Source organism: Mastigoproctus giganteus, chromosome 1, assembly GCF_048544385.1.
Source record: "Mastigoproctus giganteus isolate SK-2022 chromosome 1, ASM4854438v1, whole genome shotgun sequence".
In the NCBI taxonomy this organism is placed as follows: domain Eukaryota; kingdom Metazoa; phylum Arthropoda; class Arachnida; order Uropygi; family Thelyphonidae; genus Mastigoproctus; species Mastigoproctus giganteus.
Genome location: NC_143575.1, coordinates 269,630,488 through 269,656,238, shown reverse-complemented (window position 1 = coordinate 269,656,238; position 25,751 = coordinate 269,630,488). Strand labels below are relative to the sequence as shown.

General features: G+C 36.7%; 1 protein-coding gene across 1 annotated transcript in view; it reads left to right on the top strand.

Moving 5' to 3' along the window:
- The window catches only part of WDR79 (Telomerase Cajal body protein 1 homolog), a 106,167-nt gene extending 81,316 nt beyond the window's left edge, over window positions 1-24,851 (top strand). The window contains exon 10 of the mRNA XM_090386329.1: window positions 24,612-24,851. Coding sequence (XP_090242455.1) covers window positions 24,612-24,819 — 208 coding nt within the window. The 3' untranslated portion in view covers window positions 24,820-24,851. The remainder of the gene's footprint in view (window positions 1-24,611) is intronic.
- The last annotated feature ends 900 nt before the right edge of the window (window positions 24,852-25,751 follow it).

Below are 25,751 nucleotides of genomic sequence, written 5' to 3'. Positions count from 1 at the left end.
TGTATAGTCTGGGAAATGCAATATATTCATGTAGGTTGGCTGAATAGGTATGTGAGTGGTATAATCAGTCTCATCATGATCATATAATTGGTCTCAACACAAAAACTAGACTTGCTAAAGAAAAACTAAAAACAGACTTGGAATCAGCATCTATCTAGTATACATTACTTGATGTGTGTAATTTAAAAATTACTGTAATTTGAAAATTAGTTTATGAAAATTACTTTATGAAAATTACTTGACCTATGTAATTTGTCTAATGGTTCCTTAAATTTATTCAAACTTTTCATTTCCCACAATACCAGATGGAAGTTTGGTATGTGTGGCACTGTCTGAAAGCAAATTTCTGCACATTTATCCTGCAGCCATCTTTTTCAATTTAAGTTTATGTGCCCTTATATGTGTTTTCTGAGAAAGAGTAAGGATGCCATCAGCATTTAGTTTTTTCAATTCATTTAAAACCTTAAATACTCCAATGAGGACTTCTTTCAAGCATCTACTTTCCAAGAACTACAATTTGTAGAATCTAAATTTTTTATGCTAAGATTACCCTTTTGTGTCCTTAGCTAACCTAGCTGCTGTTCTCTGCCCATTCTAAGGGTACCACATGCTTCTTCTTGAAATGAGCCTTCCAGACTATCTGCAATACTCATGATGCAACCTTATCATTGTCTTATACAATGAGACAATCACTTCTTTGTCCCTGCTGGCAAAATATCATTGACAGAACCCTACGAGCTGCCTTAGCAGCTTGTCTGTACTGCTCAAAGAACTTTATGTCGGTTACCTCTAGGTCTCTTTCATATCTTGAGTATAGGGCTACCCCAGTGGTATGTTATTCAGCATTCACTGATGCCCATATGCAGTATTTTGCATTTAGCATTAGCATTAGCAAAGCCACATGATGCAAGAAAGAAAGCTTATATAGCATCAGCCAAAAAAGAAAAAAAAAACCTTATTTCACCCATATACTCGCTCCAAATGTTTGTCAAGTTCTGCCTTGAATCTATTTAAGCTAGCAACTTCTACAACAACAGATGGCAGTTTGTTCCAGCAATCCACATGCTGGTTAAAGGCAAACTTCCGCACATCTATCCTACAACCGTCTTTCCTCAATTTGAATTTATGCCCTCTCAGGTGATTATTCTGAGCAAGAGGAAGAATCCCATCAGCATTGAGCATGCTCAAACCATTCAAGGCTTTATACACCTCAATCAGATCACCTCATAGGTGCCTAGTCTCCAGACACTGTAATTTGCAAAACTTAAGTCTTTCTTCGTAAGAGCAACCCTTTGTTCTATTCACTAATCTTGTTGCCCTTCTCTGTACTCGTTCCAACAGCTCTACATCCTTCTTAAAATGAGGCCTCCAGACCTGTATACAGTACTCAAGGTGTGGTCTGACCATTCCCTTATACAAAGAGATAATCACCTCCTTATCCCTGCTAGAAAAATTCCTGTATATCATTGACAAGACACTATGAACTACTTTGCAGACCATCTGCACTGCTCAGAAAACTTCATATCTGCCTGCACAATTACCCCCAGGTCCTTTTCATTCTCTACCACTGTCAGTGTGGGCACCTCCGTAGCCAGGTGGGAAGGAGCAGCAGTGCGTAGCACATACTTCTTGGTTAGACCGGGGTTCGAGCCCGTCACCACCAAATACGGAGAATGCGGAAAGGTTAGGGAATGACCACCGCATATTCCCGGAGCAATATGGCCTTAGTTGCTAATGCTCCTAAAAACCAAATAACAACGTAACTGTCAGTGTGGTACCAAAGAGTTGATACTTTACTCTGGGATTACTGCTTCCCATATGTAGTACTTTACATTTGTCAATGTTAAACTTCATTTGCCACATCTCAGCCCATCTGCTCAACTTTTCTAGATCCTGTTGCAGTAGTGTACTGCCATTAGTGTCATTAAAAACCCTGCCAACCTTCCTATCGCCTGCAAACTTGGACATTAAGCCTGATATACCATCATCAATATCATTTATAAATACAGAAAACAACAATGGGCCCAACACTGAACCCTGAAGAACTCCACTAATAACATTAGTCCCCGAAGAGCAGTGTCCATTGATTACCATTCTCTGTCTTCTCCCACTCAACCATCCCTTTATCCATAGCAGCAATTTGCCTCCAATGCCACACTGCTCCAATTTGTGCAGCAGTCTTCCATGTGCAACAATATCAAAGGCTTTTCTTACATCCAAATATATGATATCAAAGTTATTATTTGCATCCAGTTCCTTTGTGACTACATCATAGTATCCAATCAAATTAGTCAGACAAGACTTCCCCTTAACAAACCATGCTGTGTCCGAGCTATAACTGAAGTCTTGTGTAGATGATCCTGCAATCCTTCTTTAACAAGTGCCTCCATTAATTTTCCTGGAACAGAAGTTAAACTGACAGGTCTGTTAGTTTACCTGTGTCTCCCTTTGTGGATTGGGGTCACATTTGCACATCTTCAGTCCATGGGTACCTCCCCTGAGTTCAGGGAAGCTCTCATAATTATGGCTAAGGGTTTGCTTACTTCCTTTGCTGCCTGCTTTAATATAACTGGATAGATTCCATCCACCCCAGGTGCCTTTCTTGTGTTTATCTCAACAATTTCTCCTCCACTTGACTCTCAGTTATTACAAGATTATCTAGCTTACTGCCAGAGTTGAATACACCTCTGGCATTCCCCTCCCTGAATAACTCCTCATGTGTGAATGTGAATAACTCCTCATGTGTTAATGATATTGATGGGTTAATCTCCAAGCTTGCAGATGATACAAAGGTTGGCAGGGTTGTTAACGAAAATAAAGACAGTATGCTACTCCAACTGGATCTAAATAAGTTGGGCAGATGGGCTGAGAAGTAGTGGCCGAAGTTTAACAGTGACAAATGTAAAGTACTGCATATGGGTAGCAGAGCCCAAGAGAAACGTACCAACTGTGTGGTACTACACTCAGGGAAGTGAAAAGTGAAAAAGACCTGCAGGTAATTGTGCAGTCAAATTTGAAGTTCTCTGAGCAGTGCATGCAGGTTGCCAGGGCAGGTCACGGAGTCTTGTCAATGATATATAGGAATTTTGCTAGCAGGGACAGGGAGATATCCAATTGTTCAAGGCAATTTTGTTCAATATCTCGTTGTTCAAGTCAGGCCACACCTAGAGTACTGTCTATAGGTCTGGAGGCCTCATTTTAGGAAGGATGTGGAGTTGGTAGAACAAGTACAAAGAAGGGCAACAAAATTGGTGAGGAATACAAAGGGTTGCTCTTACCAAGAAAGACTTAAGTTCTGCAGATTGCAGTGCCTGGAGATTAGGCACATGTGAGGTGATCTGTTTTTTTTTTTTTTTTTTTTTTATGAAAACCCCAAACATGAAAGGTATTAGAAAATATAGTACTTAGTACCGTGCTTGGGTTGGTGGTTGAGAGGACGAAAGAAGATATTTGTTGATATTAGACTTGAACCTCTGTAGACTGTAATTTTAAGGAAATACGTACGGAGGAAGGTTGTTCCCGAAAACGGCAGTTGAATGAATAAACAACGAAGATGAAAAGTTGGTTCATCGAGTTTGAAGTTGGACAGTAAATGGATGTTGGCTGGTGGTGGCATGTGTTCAGACTGTTTTGAAAGAGAGAGTGGGAATTATAGAAGCCAATTCAGAAGAACAGTGCCCATGGAAGTATGTGTAGAAAAGGCATGTAGCAGAAACAGTACATCTATGAGACAGAGAGTGGAGAGACCCTGTTAGAGAGGAGTCATTAATTAACCTAACTGCCCTCTTCTGAATGGAATCTAGAAGCTTGAGAGAGGTTTTGGGGGCACTTTTGCCCCAGATGTGGGAACAGTATTCCATGGTAGGGCGGATTTGTGATTTGTACAGAGTGAACAGCTGTTAGGAAGAAAAGTAACGCCGAGAGCAAAAGAGAAAACCAAGTTTTTTAGATGCAGAGGAAGCAATATTTGTAATGTGCTTGTGCCAAAAGAGATTAGAAGTCAGGGTAATCCCCCAAAGAGATATATCATTTTGCCTAGAAATTGGAGTGTCACCAAAGATAAGCATAGGAGCAGAAGAATCCTTTTTGCGAGATATAAGACAAGACTGAGTTTTAGAAGGATTTAAATCAACTAAGTTTTCTTTGCCCCACTGGAGAATTACCTGGGGATCAGCATTTAAGGAATTGGTAGCGGATATTCGAGAAGTTGAAGCTGATTGAGCAGGGAAGGTTTTTCAAAATGGAAAGTGAAATGCAATGTGCTATCATCAGCAAATCTATGGATAGGATTTCCAGTCAATGGAAGAAGGTCGTTAATATACAAGAGGAAAAGAGTGGGGGGAAAGAACTGAACCTTTGGGGACACCAGCATTAGTGGAGAAGTTAGAAGACAGAGATAGCCATCTACCATCACCCTCAGTGAGCAATCAGAGAGAAAACTGGATAACCAATTACAAAAAACAGTTGGCAAATCATACGATGGAAGCTTGTTTAGAAGGCCTTTATGCCAAACACGAAAAGCCTTTGAGATATCAAGAGCAACTGCTTGTGTTTCACTGAACTTTTGCATTAAATTTGTCCATAAATGGGTAACATAAGCAAGGATATCACCAGTGGATCGACATTGATGGAATCCATATTGGCGATCGTTGCTCAGACAGAAGGTTTCTAGGTAGTTTAAGAGTTGGCGGTTAATTGATTTCTCCATTACTTTGGAAAGAGTAGAAGAAGTAATTGCAATGGGACAATAATTGGATGGGAGGGACTTGTCACCCTTTTTAGGAACTGGCTGGATGTGAGCAAATTTCCAAGCAGAAGGAAAAACACCTTTGGAATAAGAAAGTGAAAAAAGGTGGCAAAGAACAAAGTTTTGAGAACAAGTGGAGAAATACCATCAAGACCTGGATTTTTCTTAACATCGAGATTCGTCAAAATCCTTCTGACATCCTTTTAACGGAAGACCACAGGAGGCATTGAATGGAGCATGTTGGGAGGTGTTTTACCAAGATCATTAATACATGAGTTGGAAGAAAAATGGGATGCTAGCAGGTCAGCTTTATTCTTGGCTGAAGTGACAACAGAACCATCTGGTTTTGAGAGAGGTGGGAGCAAAGACGGGCAAAAGTTGCAGCCAATAGCTTTGGCAAGAGACCAGAATGCTCGGCTACCATTAAGGCAAGAAGCAAGTTTTCTACTCTTTGCCTGTTCAAAATCTAGTTTGGACTGATTAATGACTGCTTTACAATTGTTGCGAGCTTTGGTGTAGGCAGAAAATGAAACTGAACAATTGGAAACAAGCCAATTACAATATGCAACATTCTTCTCTTGAACAGCCTTAGCACATTTATTGGAAAACCAAGGTTTAGATAAAGAACGAGATTTTAAAGTGGAGTGTGCAATAAATCATTCCATTCCTACAAGAATAATTTCACTGACACGATCTGAGCAAACGTTGACATCAAAAGTTTTGAAACAGTAGTCCGACCAAAGAAAAGAAGAAAAGAAATCTCACAGATCATCCCATTTTGCATTCTTGTAATGCCAAACAATATGAGGGTGGGAATAGCCATGAGATAAATGCTCCATTGGAGAAGAGACAATCACAAAGTTGTGATCTGAGGTACCTAAAGGCCCACTCACTTTGACTGTGTACTTAGAAGGGTTGTTTGTGAGAAAAAGATCAAGCGTGTTGGCTGTATGGTTAGGATTGACTGGTATTCTTGTAGGTAAATGAACAATCTGTGCAAGGTCATTAGTAATTGTAAAAACCTCAGCATCTCGACCAGCTGGGGTGGTGTGACTAGAAAACAGAAGCCAGCTGGAGTTTTGAACATTAAAATCACCAAGGAAAATTACCTCACTGTTAGGAAAGTTGGACTGAGAAAGTCAAGTTGCAAAGAGTAAGTCAAAGAGCTCCAAATGATTAGTGGAGCTGGGAGAAAGGTAGAGACAACAGATGAATTTGAGACAATGAGGTAGAGAGATTTTAAGCCAGAGAAGATCGAAGAGAAGAGATTCCAAATTACCAATTCTCTGACGGAATATCGGAACAGACATATGCATAAGTACCACCTTTGAGACGAAAGGAATCGTACAGTGAATAATTTGGGCAACTGAGATGAGCAGTAGTTGAATTAACTGATAACTGAGATTCTGTCAGAAAAAGTACATGGGGGTTGGCAGACTGCAACTGGAAATAGACATCATTGAGATTAGAATTGAGACCATGTATATTTGTGAATGGAACTAGGAAGTGTTTGGGAGGTTTAGATCTTTTTGCAGATAAGCTTACTCTATTAGTTTGACAATTCATGGTGTATTCAATAGTAAGAAAAGTGGGGAGGGGGACATGCTATATGAAGTAATGAAATTTTTGGATATGGCATACACATGGTAAGATTATACCTAGATCCCTGACATAATGTGGCCTTGACAATTCCCCCACACAAACACACTACTCGGACTCCCTCCAGTCACTATCTGGCAGCGTAGAGGTAGCAAGATTGTACACTAGCTGATCCGGAAGCCTCCGAAAGAATTACCAATAGGTTCGGTCTGGTGTACTAACTGATGGCCGGCCTGCGAACACCGTTTTAGAGCTGTATCCTCGAAATGTAAGGAAGATTGGATCTCACCACGATGTTCATCATAACCTGAAAAGTCATCAGTCATAGTGCATGATGGAAGAGGTGGGGAAGGGTTGACCGGAACTTAGCTATGGAGACTAAACATGGGTTCCACCATTTTAAGCCTCCAATAAGCAAAGTGGTGGTATTGCACCGGTTGATGAGAGTCGTCTACCACCTAGTATTGCCTGGTAACACAGAGGGATGGCATTCCTCCATGTGGTGTATTCGACCCCTGCTTATGTTGGTTCATACCTGGGTTGTCACCCACAGTATGCATGTGCATGGAGGTTATACCCAGGATTACTAATAGTCCCACCATCATGAAGGTGCAAGCAGAGGATTTGGCTGTCTCAGACTGTCCCGACTTCGCCGAAATTTGGTCTGCTTGGCTTGAATGTCACCCGAATATCAGTTCCATCAGCATTTTAGACTCCCAGGTAGCCAGTACAGCTTGTCTGGCATATCTGAGAGAATGTCTGTGACATCCTCAAGGACCAGTTTGAGTTGTATAAGGCCTTGAATGGGATGAGCAAGCTGAATGCTGATGGGATTCTGCCTTTTGCTCAGATTAAGAACCTGAGGGGGCATAGATTCAAATTGAGGAAAGACAGTTGTAGAATAGATGTGCGGAACTTTGCCTTTAGCCAGCGGGTAGTGGTAGTTGATTGGTGGAACAGACTTCCATCATGGAAGTTGATAGCCTAAAAAAAATTTAAGGCTGAGCCGAACAGGCATTTGGAACGAATGGAGGAGTGAAATGGGAGGGCTTTTTTTTTTTTTTTTTTTGGCTGATGCTGCATAAGCTTGCTTTCTTGCATTGTATACCTCTACCAATGCTAATGCTAATATACAAGTGGTTTACAGGAATGGAATAGCACACATTTGAGTTGACTGTGGGTCAAACCCGCATGATCTCTAATAATAAAAACTAATTTTATTATTGTCAAAATGATTAGTTGGAAACTTTGACTTAGGTGGTCAGGCTGGAAGAAACAAATGTTTTTTTTTTTTGCTTTAGTATATAACTAAAAACTGGAAATAAACAGAAGGTCCAAAATGATGTGGATAGATTGGCTGTTACAGCCATGTGGTTTCACTGATTAGGAATGACCATTGAGAAATATCACTCATTGAATTTGATTTTAACAAACTGTTTGATCATATTGTAATATAGCCTTATTAATATTGGGGAACATGCTCTCTGGGAATTTTTCTCATTAGAATTTAATTTAAAATTCCCACTACAACAATGTTGTGTATGATAAACTATCAAAGATTTGATTCTCTCTAGCAGCTGCAAGAATATAGGATCCTGGACCACAATTGTAAAATAGAGTTTAACTTTCTTTGTTGATATTTTATTATTTTTATTCATTGCTCAGCTGAATTTACCATGGTCACAATCTGCTATAATTATCATAGCTGTAATGCTGTTTCACTGTTGTCTTGGAACTCTGCTAATCTTTGACTGTTAATAACTTTTCAGATCCCTTAAACATATCACATGGAAACTGTTGTTGGATTTTAAGAGATGATATGGACAGGCATCATGGTGCTCAGCATTTGATGTCTAAGATGCTTACTAATGATTAGTGCAATAAGCAGATGACACTTTGCAGTGATCTCATAATGCACCACTGTTCTTATAGTCAGTGAACACTACTAGGGACAAGACTTGATGTTTTTTCTGTGACCTACAAACAAATTGATTGCACTCAGTAGTTTCCACTTCACAGCAGGTGTTCAAAATGGCTGCTTTAAGTGATACAACAAAACATTAGTGCAGCTTTGCACTGAGAGTTGAACATGCTCAAAATTACAGGAGGGTTCCAAATTGTAACAGCCAACCACAGTGCATGTATAAAGACTTTCTTTGCTGCTAACCAGAATTGAATAAACTAGTGCTTTCAGGTTCCTACACATAAAAATCTTAAGAGTTCAAATGTTCTGAGCATTAAACTCATGTAGTTGGTCCACCTTGACCTATCCAATAGCTATGGATAGGTTAAGGTTGAGAAACTTGTGTGTGGTAATGCCAAAATGTGGCAGGAACACCATCATGCATAAACCACGTGCATGTGCTCTTTGAGCAGTGCAGACAAAATTTTTTCCAAAAAAATCTCTGTAATCATTGCTGCCATGCCTACATGGTAGTTATTGTTATTTGTTATTTGGTTTTTTTTAGGAGCATTAGCAACTGAGGCCATATTGCTCCGGGGATATGCGGTGGTCATTCCCTGACCTTTCCTCATCCTCCGTATTTGGTGGTCACAGGCTCGAACCCCGGTCTAATCAAGAAGCGTGTGCTACGCACTGCTGATGCTCCTGCCCACCTGGCTACGGAGGCGCCCACTCTACATGGTAGTACATGATGTTCATTCCAATAGTCACCAATGATACTGGCCCAAAATTTGATGGTTAATTGATGCGTCCACCAAGCTGAACAGTCCTATGTAGATTTGCTTCTGCCCTCAGGTATTGTTTATGAAAATTGACAATAACATCCCTGGTAAACTGTACCACATCTATAATGAGAACTGACAGAATGATACGAGGATCTCAACACATTGCTGCAAAACCACTGGCAGAATGCAGTGCATACTGGAATATTGTTTGGTGAGAGAGAGAGAGCCTGTGCTCCCCAAGAATCATCAGACTGTTTGCCTGCAAAACATTGACCTCTGTCACTAACCTTTTTCAGAACTCTCTCTCTCTCTCTTCTGTGGCCTCAGTTTTCCAGCTGGGATACTATTATTATTCCACCAGGAGTATTTCCTGGTAGGGATGCCTGACTTCCCTGCTCAGCCATAAATTAAATGCATGTCCCTTATTTTAGCATTTTAATATTGATTCATATCCACAAGCATCTGTAATAAGATGAAATGAAAATCAGTTGGGTAGCACTGCTGACAGCAGGGGCAGGCCATCCTGAGGGTGCCAGGGGTCCACTGCACCCAGGCACCAATGTTCAAGGGGCACCTGAAAATCTGAAACTTATATACACATATGAAGAAAATTTAAATATATTTTTTTGAATATGAAGATGTTACTGAACTTTTGTTGATGTGTGCATAATGCTTGTCTACTTTAATATTTACTATATAAATTAGCACTTCAAACTCACGTGAGATCCAAGTGGAGTCCAGTTTTTTTTACGTCTGTACTTTCTTGGTCAAAAAATTTCAGAAACACTGTTCACGCTACCTTTCTACGAAATTGTGCAGGACTCATTCGTTTATTCTATTTATGAATGAATTTCGAGGAGCAGCTAATTTTCTTAGGAAGACTGTGCAGCTCATTCTTGCCTTGGGTCTATATAAAACAAGCTAAGTTATGAGACTTCTATCTATGTAGAATGTGCAGTGGCCTGTGATGATGACATGAGGGCATAAATTCAAATTGAGGAAAGACAGATGTAGGATAGACGTGCGGAAATTTGCCTTTAGCCAGCGAGTGGTTGGTTGGTGGAACAGACTTCCATCCCTTGTGGTGGAGGTTGATAGCCTAAATAAGTTTAAGGCTCAGCTGGACAGGTATTTTGAACGAACAGAGGGGTGAAGTGGAAGTGGTTTTTTTTTTTTTTTTTTGGCTGATGCTGCAGAAGCTTGCTTTCTTGCATCAAATGCCTATGCTAATGCTAATGACCAGTCATTGAGTTGATACTTCATTGTGGTTTTGCTCATTAAATTGAAGTGATATACCACTAAGATTTTCCACTGTGTATACATTAATTGTTATTCGATAATGAATATCAAAGCTGACTTGTTGGTTGCTGCATAAATTTTACTAATAATATATTAATATTAATATTTGTAATAATATATATTAATAAATATATTAATTTATTAATATAATAATAGTAGGCTTATTGTCATTATTAATTATCATTATATGAATAGAAGTACAACAAAATATATAAATATTTTTGAGGGGGATGCCAAATTGTGATTGGCATACAGGTGGCACATTCCCTAGGAATGCCCCTGGCTGGCAGTATCACCACCAGGAGTTAAGTATATGTAACTCAATGAGAAAGCATTTCCAGACTAGTGTTTATATTAACATTTTTTTTCCTGCCATCTTTCTGATGAGTAGGATGTACCCACAAGTATGACAGACCTTTCAGAATGACCCTATATCTTCCTACAAACAGCACATTATTCCAATGTATACAAAATGAATTCATGCAGATTGATCTCAAAAATCTTATTAAAGCCTAAATAACTATTGTCAAAATAGGAGTTCATGTTAGCTTGTTCTAGTAACTGACATCGAGTAGTTAAATTATTTCAAAATTTTTATACAAAATCTACACAATTTTTTATCAATTTTTCTATTGATCATAAACAAATTTCGGAAGAGAGACATTTTGAAACCATCAGTGTTCTGCAGCCTAAGCTTCACCAATGTTTTATGAAGATTTAGCCTTGTCATTATGAAAATCTTTCAAAGAATATACAATTTTCTGTTATTTCAAAAAGATCCAAACATAAAGTACTTTTCAGATTTGGCAATGATTGACATTTTGGAATGAAATTTATTGTTGTCATGCAGCACAGGAGACAGATATGCAGCACTGGAGACTGGAAACTTTGGTTTGATGTTATTAGAGATGGTTTATTCATTATTATGTATGTGGAATTGACTAAATTCTTCAGCAAGGTTTATTTATTATTTTTCTTTGTTACTTTGATGATAACAAGGATAGCGTAGTTGATTTCAATCCTTCTAAAATTCAATCCTGTCTTATATCTCGCAAAAAGGATCCTTCTGCTCCTATGCTTATCTTCAATGACACTCAGATTTCTAGACAAGATCACATATTTATATTAGAGATTACCCTGACTTCTAATCTTACTTGGCAAAAGCACATCACAAATATTGCTTCCTCTGCATCTGAAAAACTGGGTTTTCTCTGGGTTTTGAATGGTAAACTACATTCCAAAGAGAGCAGTTAGGTTAATCAATGACCTGTCTCTAATAAAGTCTCTCCACTCTCTTTTTCATAGATGTTCTCTTTCTGCTGGACTCCTTTTCTATAGATACTTCCATGAGCACTGTTCTTCTGAATTGGCTTTTGTAATTCCCACTCTCAATTCCAAACCACCCCAAACACATGCCTCAACCAGTCAGCATCCTTTTACTGTTTAACTTAAAACTAACAGAGCCAACTTTTCTTCTTCTTCTTCTTCTGCTTTCTTATGTATTCTTTCAACTTCCATTTCTGGAACAACCTCCCTTCATACATATTTCCTGAAAATTGCAATCTACAGAAATTCAAGTCTAATGCTAGATAGTATCTTTTTTCATTTTCTCAACCTTCAGTCCATGCATAGTACTAAATACTATAGGTTCTTATACATTTCTTATTTGGAGTTTTAAAAAAAAATAAAAATATTAAGGTTCTTTTTTAAGTTGATATTGGACTTTATTGGATAATAACCTGATGTTACTTTATATACATTCAACAGGTCCTGCAAATATATGAACTTTTGCTCTGGTGTCTCAGCAAAATATGACTAAAATAATCTTTTACATATGCCAAAGGGTTTAAATATAATTTTGGGGTGGAAAACAATATGTGAATAAATAAAATAAAATAAATAAAAAGATAAAGGAGTAGTTGAAACATAACTTTCTAAAGAAAAAACTTTTAAGATGGTAAAATATACCATATGAAAATGTATGTCAGATTATTAAAATGAAATTTTTATAAAATTTAATCAGAAATAACCATGAAAATACATTTAAATTAGTTAAGTAAAATGCTAAAATTTATGAAATTGATTTAAATGGTTTTTAAGACTACACAGCCAATAATCATTGAGCAGCTGTTCATGAATCAGATATAAAAATATATGGACATCAGAAAGCCATTTGGAAATTAGTTACAATTAATTGTAAGATAATCAAATTTTTAATTAAAATAAAATAATGCGAAATTATCAATCTGTGATACTTTGCATTTATTGTATTTCAGTTAGCTAACAAAATTTATCCATTAACATTTTAATTTTAATTTTACAGATAACAAAATACTTATTTTTTAAGGGGAAAAAAATTTAATTTTGGAGTGCTTTTTTTTTTTTTTTTTTTTTTTTGGATTTTAGATTTTAGGTCTAAGTTGACAATGTGTCAACTTAGACCACATTGAACCACTTAAACATAATAACTCATGGAGAATCCCTCTCCCTCTTTTTAAGATCAGCTAACCACAATTGAAAAGAATTTTAGAAACTCCTCCAGTTATCAATGGAAATTGAATCCAAATCTCTCCAAATGATTGACAAGTGCTGAAACCACTACCATACTGTCACTGAGGACTAGTTGTTAGAGAACTGATGGAAAAATTTTTCCAACACACCACCTAATAATAATGTACTAGAACTGTCATCTGCAGAAAGTCTATCAGTATAGGGAGGATCCTTAACTTCAAATGTAACCACTCTTACATCACAATATGGACACCATCAAGGACTCCATTCTTAAGTCTCTGAATAAAATGATCTTGAATTCAGAGCTAAATAGAACACTCCACACACCTTCTAACAGTTATCAAAAATACCATTTGCAGTACCAGAATTCTCTCCTTCCATCCACCCTTTCCAAACAAGCATAGTATGAGGAGCATTTGAAAAGTTGGTGGCCTGCATATAAAGGTTTTGTTTGAGGAGTCTGATAGCATGTTACCTTTCAACATAGTCCTTTTTGGAGTTAATACACTTTTGCCACCAGTGCTACAATGTGTTGATTCTAGCTATGAAGAAAGTTTTCTCTTAGGCATTCCAGGAATGCATCCACTGCAGTAGTGACATCACTGCTGCAGTGGAAGCATTCCATTGCAGCAGTAGAATAGGAAAATGGATGCCAGCCAGATATTTTTTCAATCTTTTCAATTTTTTTTTATTTATTAAAAACTAGGCAGTCCCAGCCAGCTCTTCTGGCAACCCTGTCACCTATTTAAAATACTGTTCAGATAATTTCAAACATATATTGGCACTAGTTGGTTATCATTCCTGGCACATGGAACCGGCCGCAATCCACTATTTGCATATACTGATAATACTAAGAGAAATAGAAAAGAACAGCAAGAACAGGAAAGAGAAAAGACAGTAGAAGAAGAAAGAAGTAAGAGAGGAAAACAAACTCGGTACATAGCTTGATGCAACAGCAATCAGCAAGCCTGTGCATCCTGAAGCAAAAACTAAAAAGTTTCTGTTCTTATCCTGATCAACTGCAGTGTGTTCTGGAACTACAGATACAATGTGTTTCGAACAGAATGTGATGAATGATGATTCAAATTAGGAAATAGGTGAAAGTCCAATGGTGCTAGATCTGATGAATATGGTGGATGGTCCAAGACTTGAAAGCTGCACTCATGCAGTGCAGCCATGGCAATGACTTGTGAACAGGAATGTTGTCCTGGTGGAACAAGGTCTACAAGGTCTAAATTTCCTATTCTATATCCCCATGAATGTCTATTCTATATCCCTATTCTATATTCCTATTCTATATCCCCATGAATTCAAAAATAAATGGCTTTCTTTGGGGGAGGGGGGGCTGTGTTTTCACTGTTTGGACTGCTCCTTTACCTCTGGCTGAAAGTGATGGACCCATGACTCATCCATGGTTACAAACTTTACAAGGAAATTGCTAGATCTGCTTGAAAAGAATACAAATGTTCACTCGACTTGACTCTTGTGCATTTTTTAATCTGCTGTTTGCAACTTTGGGACTTATCATGCTGATGCCTTTTTCATAGTGAGAACCTCTGTTTATTATATGGTACACATGTTCAGGTGAGATGCTCAAGATTCTGACAGTGTACTGAACTGTCTGGTGATGAGTGATCTTATTGATCACTCATCACCAGATCATGCACACACAACAACAACTTCTGGAGTGATGGATGTTGCTGCTATTCCACAGCATGGATCATCTTCCAGGCTCTTCCTCCCTTGTTTAAATTTTGCTATCCACTTCTTAACCATGGAATAGGAAGGGGCATCCTCTTCCAATGTTGTAACCATATCCTCATGAACTGACTTTGGCATTAGTTCTTTTTTTCCCAAAATATTGAATGACTGTGCAGTAACTGATTTCCATCTTTCCTCATTCACACAACTTTGTTGACTTTGGGATCTGTAATTTAAAAAAACACTATTGAAACTACATGAAACTTAGTGAGTTATTCTTTGAAGTGTTATACATTGAGTACAGAAATTTTTAACACAGTATCCACTACCTTTTCATACTCAGACCATACCCTCATATATCACAGTACTAAACACACAAAAGATTAGTAATAAATAAAGAAACACTAATTTTTGGAAATGCTTATCAACTTTTCCTAACATGGAATAAATAATTCAATAAAAAATTTTCCACCACAGTAGCAGATTGCATTTAAATATTGATGTTGATCTTACTGATTATGATTCCTTCTGAAAACAAAATGAAAACAGCTGTTTTGGTTTTATCTTTTAAGATAACAAAACTAAAGCACTGCTTGTTTGAATTGTTGAATTGGTTGGTGAAATATTTAATCTTTTTTGATTAGTGAATCATGTCTAAAGAAAAAAGCACCCAATCTTATTTTTCAAAAGAGTGGTTTAGAGGAAATAGTGTCTTTTACAACAGACAGAAAGTTAATATTTTGTCAGATTTGTTCAAAAGAAGTGACCTGTGTTAAAAAATTCCAGTTCAATGAATGTGTGAGCACTGCTTACAAGACTGTGAAGATAATAAAGTAAAATGTTACATGATCTACTGATGAATGTGTGAGCACCGCTTACAAGACTCTGAAGATAATAAAGTAAAATGTTACATGATCTACTGACTCAGATTAAGCTTATCCCTTTTAAATTATGTATGTTTTCCTTTTAAATCATCTATGTTTCCTCTCTGGTTTGTAACAATATATACCTTCTAATTCAACTTTCTATTTATTCAAATTCTAATTTATATTTCTTAAAAAAAATACTGTGTCAGTAAATCAATTCCCCACAAATCTTATATTGTGTTATAAAGCAGAAGATTTTAACTTTTTCAGATATAAGGTCACTCACACCAGCAAGATTTTGTGGATTTACTGGATGACAGTTTTCTACAGCAGTACAGTAGAGAGGGAACAAGAGGAAGTAATACTCTTGATCTGATTATCAACTGTGACTATTCATGCATTAAGAATCTGCAGATAACCACTTGATTTAGGATTTACTTAAAGATGTAACTACCATTTACAGGGTTTTTGGGAAGAGTTTTTGCTTTCATAAAGGGTGGTCTTGATCACAGATATTCTAGTCTCTGATCAAGTCACAAAGGAGGTCAGGCAAGTGAAGGTAGATTATGAGAAATCTTTGGCAAAGGTTTCTACTGTACTGCTGTAGAAAACTGTCATCCAGTAAATCCACAAAATCTTGCTAGTGTGAGTGACCAACTCACAAGTCCACTAGATATCAATATTTCAACTGTTGATGATCCTCAGGTTGCTGACAAACTGAATGAGTATTAGGATCTACATTCACACATGAGGAATTCTGTAGGGAAGGGGATGCCAGAAGTTTATCAAATTCTAATAGGGAGATAAATGATTTTGTAATAACTGAGAGCAAAGTGGAAGAGCAATTGTTGAAGTTAAACATAACAAAGGCACCTGGGGTGGAGGGGTCTATCGAATTATATCAAGGGAGACAGCAAAGGAAGTAAGCAAACCCTTAGCCATAGTTATGAGAGCATCCCTGGAGCCAGGGGAGGTCCCTACATACCGAAGATGTGCAAATATATTTTGTAAAGAGGAATAATAATGTCCTTCCCCCTGCTAGCAAAAGTCTTACTGATCAGTGATAGTATGTCCAGTGCCTCCTTGCTGGCCACCAACAAAAGAAAACTTCAGATCTGCTATGTTGTAATTTCTAAGTCTTTCTCATCCTGAACCAGAATCTCCTAGGCTGTGTCACTTCCAAAATTTCCAAATTCAAAACCTTCCATTTGGCAGGATTAAACTTCAGTTCCAAGTTTAGAGTGGAATTAGGGATAAAAGATTTCATTCCTACCTAATATGAGAATCTTCAAGGTTTTTCATATACAATACATATTTTTTAAATTACTTTCCAACTAAAAAAAAATTTTTTATAAGTGTTATTTATATTAGGAAAAGATTATTGAGGACTTTTGTTATATCTCTTCATTGTATAGCATGTTCTAGTGATTTCCTGTGCAGTAAATTCCTCTGTAATTTCCAGTTTTGGAGCCTTATAAATGCCATAGGTTTAAAGCAATTGTCATCAAATAGTGAATCACTGTGTGTGTAAAAGTAAAAAACATGGTATAATATAGTTTTCTGGAGAACAGTGCCAGGAATCTCATTAATTTACTTTCTTGATTTAGTTTTTAATAGTAGAAAAGGCTACCAGCCCTTGTTTAAATCATGTAATACATGATAAAAATAATAATTGTTTCATAAGTTATATAAATTCTGAAAAAAATTATAAAATAATGTACAATTAATGCCACATTTGGCCTCAGAATGGAATGTAAATTTTATTTATTTTTTTCTACTGTTCTGCAACCTGGAGAAATTATAACACTGAGTCTGTATATGACTCTATGAACATCAAACCTGAAGGCTCTGGGTGAAACCCTGAGAGATGGCAGCTCAAATTATTTCTGGCTTTTTTTGAGACTTCTCCATTCTTATAAGTTATATAAAGTAGAAAAAGAATTTTATTCTCTTTGGTCAGTAGGAGGCCAGTGCTTTCCTCTTGATCAAAACAAACAATAAATCTACAATTCGGCTCAGTTTTTGGTGACTGATAGTCACCAAAAGTGTTCCTACAATTGTCAATTTGTAAGACTCTTTAAGCAGTTCATCTATTAATGGAACCCAAGTAAACTAGTTTTGTGATATTATAGTGGACTCCTCTCAGACATTTAGTTTTTGCAAGTAGTAATCAGTGAGAGGCTGTCCTGTATGGACTTACATCTGCCATATATTTTATTTTGATGTTAGAAGCCATTATGATCTTGATTCCATAGTTAGATGGCTTATTGGATATAAAGTCAAAAAGTACATTGCTGTATAAATCCAAGTAGTTTGTCCATCTGTTGCCTAAAAGGTTCCTAGACTATAGAAATGTTGGCAGTTTTTCACAAATTGTTACCATGTAGAAGGATCTTTTGCTTTTCTTTTTTCTCTTGTGCTGTTGTCATCAAAACACAGTTTTTTCGAAATTCAGCTCTTTCCTCGCTCATCAATAACTTAAGCCACATAATGAGGAATCAAATTAATTTTACTTGGTAAATGATTGGCTTTTATTACTACTGATAATGTAGTCACACTAAGGAGAGCCCTAAATTCACTTGAATTAGTTTTGGAAATGAAGGTTGCATTTTATTTGTCTAATTTTTACTTTTTTTTTTTCATGAATTTGTGAATTTGTATTTGTTACAATATTTCTACCACTGCATTTGATATGGAATACTGACTGCTGTTAGTGGATTATCAGCTCCTGTAGCACTTTCTTTGGGACTTTCAATAAAATGGATGCTATTTGAAGGTGTATTTTTCCTAATTTGATGTTACAAGAGTGGACATTTCTGTCTACTCTAATACTGAATCCAATCCATTTTTCTCGCTTCAGGGTTTGGAAGCACTTATGTTTAAATAACTTGGCAAATATTGAACATCTTTGGATGTAAATGGTTTATTTACTACATCACTTAATACTACAAATTAGTTGATTTTAAGTCATTTACTGGATATTTCTTCTACTTCAATACCTAGATATTCATCTGAAAGTGCACATCAAATAGTATCTGGTTACTTTCTGTAGGTTGAATATTATCTCTTTCCAGATGGTCTGTCTCACTACCACAGAATTTCTTTCCTCACTGCTCACCTTTAGGGAAAAAAAAAAGGATCCAAATGTTTGTAAATATCATCAGAAGGAAATAACATATCACTTCTGGATTTTTGAGTCATTAAAAAAAATAAAAATTTCTAACTTCTAACTTACAGTAATACTATTGATACATAAAATTGTTGATGTGCCACTAATTAGAATGCAGTCATGCAACTCCATAAATATACAGTGATATATGAGAATAAATGCATGTGCAATTTTCTGATATGCTGGTATGTTTGTTTATTTAATTTGATGGAGACTGTTGCTGTGTCCATCAAATGTGGAACTTAAGAACAAGTTTGAGCTTCTGCAGACTGCTCAGGACCAAGATATCGACGAGGAATATTACAACTTTCTGAAAGTGATAAAACCCAAGAAACCTATAGGGAAAAATAAATCCAAAGAAGAAAAAAATCAGTCAAGAAACACTTGTTATGATGAACCGAAGGCGAAAAATGAAGAGCAAGATAAACACTGACAAGGAAAAAAATTGAGTATACTGAGTTATGCAAAGCCATTAGAAAGAGACTCAGAGAGGACATAAGAAGATTTAATACAAGAAAAGTAGAACAAGCATTAAGGGAAAACAAAGGATTTAAATCACCAGCCATGAGCTGCTGATTTCTGTATCTGCTGATACAGAAAGACAAATGATACTGAAACTGAAGAATAGCGATTGTGTACTTATAAACAGCAGAGAAGGCATAATTCAAATAGCAGAAGACTACTATAGAGAATTATACAAGGAGCGAGGGTGCCTCTGTAGCCATGTAGGAAGGAGCAGCAGTGCGTAGCACACGCTTCTTCATTAGACCGGGGTTCGAGCCCATCACCACCAAATACAGAGGATGCGGAAAGTTCAAGGGAATGACCACTGCATATTCCTGGAGCAATATGGCCTTAGTTGCTAATGCTCCTAAAAACCAAATAACAAACAACAAGGAGCGAGGGATTGATGCCAGCAGTGCGGAAGATGGATTGCAAATTAGCAACAATACGACATACCCGATATTCTTCCTGATGAGGTAGAACATGCATTGAAGAAAATGAAGAATTAGAAAGCCCCGGGGGAAGATGAAGTTACTGTAGAGTTGTTAAAATTGGGAGGAAGAGACATAACACAAAAACTGGCAAGGCTCTTCACAAAGTGCATTAGAAAAGATGTAATGCCTAAGCAGTGGAATAATGCAATCATAGTTTTGCTGCATAAGAAAGGAGATAAATCAGAAATTGGAAATTATAGACCAATTAGCTTGTTATCCCACATCTACAAGTTGTTCACAAGGGTCATTACTAACAGATTAGAAAGAATACTTGAAGAGAATCAATCGAAATAGCAAGCTGGCTTTAGGACAGGATTCTCAACTATGGATCACCTTCACGTAATATCACAGCTAATGGACAAAGCAAATGAATATAAAACACCATTATGCCTGACATTTGTGGATTATGAAAAGGCATTTGACTCCATACAGCATAAGGCAATGTTTCGGGCACTGGAAAGACAAGGCATAGATACCCCATATATTATGATTTTGAAGAAAATATATTTTGAAGAAAAGCTGTATACTGCTGCCCTTGAGGAAGCTTTCAGAAGATTAGACTGGTCGCAGAAAAGGCAATGTTTCGGGCACTGGAAAGACAAGGCATAGATACCCCACATATTATGATTTTGAAGAAAATATATTTTGAAGAAAAGCTGTATACTGCTGCCCTTGAGGAAGCTTTCAGAAGATTAGACTGGTCGCAGAAAGGAGTCAATGTGAATGGAGAGTACCTAAACCATTTACGATTTGCAGATGGTATTGTGATCATAAGCCACGATCCCAAAGAATTAGAGGAAAATCTTAATCAGTTATGCACAGTTAGTAAGGATTTTGGACTAAAAATGAATATGGCTAAAACAAAAGTAATGATAAACAAGTATGCCATAGAAAGGGAAATAATGATTGAAGGAGCAGTAATTGAAAAGGTGGAGACTTATCTGGGACAAGTTATTAGCTATAATAATGATAAATGGCTGGAAGTCAAGAGAAGAATAAATTTTGGATGGATGGCATTCAGGAAATATAGTCACATACTGAAGAGCAATATTCCAGTTTGTCTGAAATGTAAAATAATGAACCAATGTATACTCCCCACCATTTGTGATTTGGTTTTTTTTTTTTTTTAGGAGCATTAGCAACTAAGGCCATTTTGTTCCGCGATATGCGGGGGTCATTCCCAGACCTTTTCCGCATCCTCCGTATTTGGTGGTGACAGGCTCGAACCCCGGTTTAATCAAGAAGCGTGTGCTACGCACTGCTGCTGCTCCTTCCCACCTGGCTACGGAGGCGCCTACTCCCCACCATGACTTATGGAAGTGAAACTTGGGCACTCACCAAAAGAATGGAAGAGAAGCTGTGAACTACACAGCGAAGAAACAAATTATATTGGGAATCAGACTGTTAGATAAGAAGAGAAATACATGGATTAGGCAGCAAATTCAAGTAAAGGACATTTTTTATCAAAACTAAAGAACTAAAATGGTCTTGGGCAGGACACGTAGCTCGAAGACATGATGACAGATGGACTAAGAAAATAACAGAATGGTATCCAAGAGGAGCTAGAAGAAAACCTGGAAGACAAAGGCGGAGATGGATAGATGAAATTCATGAGTTTGTGGGTAGTAAATGGATGATCAGTGCTCAAAACAGAAGGAACTGGAAAGTTGCTGGAGAGGCCTTCATCCTGCAGTGGATTGAAAATGCTGATGATGATGTTGCTATGTCATAAATTTTATGAACCATAGCACAGAAATCCTTGATTTAATGGACTTCAATTTAACAGATTTTGGAAACAATGGACAGTATCCACTGAACCAAGCTATCCATCCATATGTGACCTACTTACATAACTGTCTCACTCTATTGGTGTATGCTGTCAGTTAAAAAGTCCTAAAAACTTTTTCAGTTAAAAAGTATCATTTTTAACAATAAAGAAAATTTAACTCAGATATTGAGGGAGCTGTGGCTTTGCTTTCATTTATCAATAAAGTATCAAACAATCAGATAGGAAAGGCCCCTCCATAGCCAGGTGGGCAGGAGCAGCTGTGCGTAGCACACGCTTCTTGATCAGACTGGGGTTCGAGCCCGTGACCACCAAATATGGAGGATGCAGAAAGGTCAGGAAATAACCACCGCATATCCTCAGAGCAATATGGCCTTAGTTGCTAATGTGCCTAAAAACCAAATAATAACAGGAAAACCAAAATACTGTTCAAAGCATTTTTGTTTTCTTTTATGGCCATTAAAGTAACTTATTGAAATGATGTACCTAAATTGTGTTTACAGTTCCTACTATTATGAAGAAACTGTAAGAAAAACCAAATTCATATGTACTGCAGCCTTAGTATTAGTAACGGCCGCATGGTGCAAGAAAGCCTATGGCTTATGCTGCACCAGCCAAAAAAAAAATCCGAACAAAACAATGATAAAAACAAAATAAATAAATAACTAAATAATAATAATTAATAATAAAAAAAAAAAAAAAAGGAAATTAAACCTATCATCCTATGCGCTTCCCTTACCCGAAAGTATTATCCAGATGACCTTTGAATTTCCCCAAACTGTCGGCCTCTACCACCCATGAAGGCAACTTATTCCAGTAATTTATAACTCGCTGGCTAAAATAAAACTTCCTGCAGTCCAATCTAAACATTTACCCCCCTAGCCTTTAAAAGATTTGTGTGATAGAGTGCAAGGGAGACAGAATTCTCCTCATTATCACCATCTACCAGTTTGTAAAGCATGTTAGACATCGTCGAGGAGTCATCAGAACCTACAGCGAGGGTACACAAGAGTTCTAAAGATTTAGAGTAAAGCTATTGAATAAACTTTGGTCAGAGTCACCTTTCTGCAATGCAGAAATGTCAAACTCTTCTACTCCACACATCTTGTAAGTGCAATAAAATAGAGTATTGCAACATTTAATGTTTTTTATTTCATGGTACAACTTTTTATAATATTCTAGCAACTTTGGCAAAAATATACATTTCTTTCAAGGTTAATAGATAAACAGACAGGCCTTGCCCCATATAGTTTGTAAAACAGGACTCGCAGAAAACAGTAAGCCTGGTAAGCAGGGCATAGGGGCGGCAATGTCTGGGGGCCACCAAAATTTAAATTGCTTGAAAAATAGCAGAGTTTATCAGCAGACATAAGTGTGCATCGTTTGCACCAGTTACTGCAGCACCGTGTACTGTAAAATATAGATCATTATACTTTATGTGAGTATTGTTGGCTTATAAATTTGAACCGTGTGTGTCATTTTTTGTTTGTTTGTTTTTCTGAGTCATGTGTTGATCTCAGAACACATGAAAGTTCCACTTCACAGCAAACTGAAACCATGAATTCCTCATGAGTTTTCGGTGCACTAATGTAAACCAAACATCGAAGATTATTGGAATCTTGCTGGTTTAAAACAAACGACAAAAGAAAATGGAGAATTTGTCATTCTACCACAGTTTAAATATTATTATAATAATATTTAATAAAAGTATCTCAGGGGTGCCAAATACATTTCTACCTAGGGGTGCCAAAAATCCTATGGCCTGATGTAAAATTGAGATTTTGCTGTATTCTAGGGTTAATACACATTTAATTCCTTTTTAGAGCATAGATTCATATATAGATCTAGGTTTATTAATGCATTCAAACCCTCTTTCACTATTAATGAAACTTCTCAGAATTGCCAGGAGAAATCAATGTCAGACTGAATTCATCTGATTTCATTCAGTTTGATTTCAGCTGAAATGCTTCTGGTGAACTGCTTGAAAACCCTCCCCCCACACATACCAAAGCATAACAACCAGTGGCTAGCTGCTGTTGCTGTGAGCATACATTAACCGGTCATATAGGATAGTGCACTAAAAATTTGAGTAGCATAGGAATCACACCTGCCCTGCTACACTGCCATCGCCAAAAGGAGCTGACCACAGAATAGTAGGTTATAACTATGACTGTGAGAACATCAAGCTGGCATCCAACATTCCAAGAATGTTGTTTCATTTAAGAACTCTTCTATTTCGAATCAACAAAAAACAAAACAAGCTATACACCCACACCGATTGGCTATTCAATTTTTGAAATAGGATAAAATCAATAATGATGACTCTACCTCCCCCCCCCCAGTTACCAATAACAGTGTGAACCTGCAGACCAAAAACAGCTCTCCATCACCTATCATGAAAGATCACCTGCCCTTAGTGTCTGCATAAGGGAAGTAATGTCACCAACTCTTTAGCATCAGATTAAAAGATTACTCCAACCATGGAAATCCAGCATTCAGAAAAATAGACGCGATGAAGTGATACTTGTTAGGTTAAGGATAGGACACTCGTATTTCAGTCACTCTTATCTTTTGTGAGGAGAGGATCCTCACCTATGGCCTATCTGTCACACACAACAAACAGTAGAACATGTACTGATTACTTGTCCAGCTTTTGCAGATGAGCGCTGAAACTCCTTCAAAGAGCTAAACAAACATCACTCCCTCACTCTCAAAACCATACTGGAAGATAGAAAAAAATATAGCAGATGTTTTTCAGTTCCTCAAGAAAATAAATTACTATAATCAAATATAAAACCAAATATTATCTCTAAAGCAAGCTATAATTATTCTCTGTGACCGTTGGAAATTATTAGCAGCAATATACGAATTAGAACAAAACCGTTATATAAAATCTTACAGGCACATTTTAGTCGCAGTAGCTCTTGCGCCAAGAATTCTTAAATCAAATCAAATCAAATCTTTACCGGTGATGCTAAGAAGGTCATGTAACAGAAGCCATATGATCTTAGAAGTCAATTCATGCAGATAATCCTGGACTTTGTTTTTTATTGTTAATTTCATTTAGCCATTGCCTGTCTTTTCTATCCTACATTGAAGAGGACTGAAAGTAGATCCAGATGAAATGTATGTTTATTGTGAGTTTGTTTAAATTTAAATACAGATAATAAGATTGTGTTTCCATCTATAATTTCTCTCCTTGAGTTTTTCAAGTGAGTAAATCTTTTATATATTTTATATTTTGCAGCTTTCATCCTTATCTTCCTCTTCTGGCCACATCATCTGGACAGCGCAAGTTTTGTAATCCTTTATATTCTGATGACGAATCAGATGATTGTTCCTTTTTTACAGATGGACACACAGTGAGAGACAATTCACTAAGGATATGGTGGATTGGAAATTCATCTGCTTTGGAAAATAACAATGGTGATGATGATGAAGTGACTGTTTTATGATAATCATTTTGAAGTGTAATTTTATAAGTAGACACCTGCTGAATAAATATCATTTCTTTAGGGCATGATTTAAATAAGAATTTCACAGTTGAATGAATTGTTGTGAAAATATATGAAACTATATTTTTTAACAAGTCAAGAGGAAATTGAAGATTACATTGTTTATATAATTCATTTATATTCACTCCTTACTGTCTCATATTTTACTGCTAAATGAATGGTCAGAGTATTCATGGGCTTGAGAAAAATGATGTCATTATATTTTGTATAGTTTACTGCAAAATATATGAAATAATATTTAATTCAGTGTAGGTTATGCTGTGCTAAAGAACTTTTAAATTTGAGCATATCATTTACATTTTGTAAATTTACATCAATAAATATAGTTTTATTTAATTTTTCATAAGAAATGTTATTTTTGACTTTTTATATGATCCTTTCTGTTTGCATCCAACTCGAGCTTTCTTTTTTTTGAATCCCTACCATATCAATAAATGTGTTTCACCAAACTCTGAAAGATGTTGGGGGGGATATGGTAATAATAATAAAAAATTAGGAAAATGTGAAAAAAAAGTGCAAAGAGTAAGTTTTCTCATTTTGAATGGGGCGACCGGGCTAGCCGGGTGGGTAAAGTGTCTGCCTGGCAACCCAAAGGTCGTGGGTTTGAATCCTGCCTCGGGCTTGGATCACAGTACTGCAAAAACCTTGGGAGGTGCATTATGGCCACAGAAGCCGATGCACCAACAACTAACTAAAACAAAAAACAAACATTTTGAATGGATGCCCAAAAGGAGATAATCATGAATGATCATGATATATATTCTAAAACTTTGTCCTTTTTTTTTTTTTCTGTATTTTTTTATTTTCGCTGGTGTACTAATGATACTTTTGGTTATAACAGTATTTTTAGTGACACATCTTTGTGAAAACCT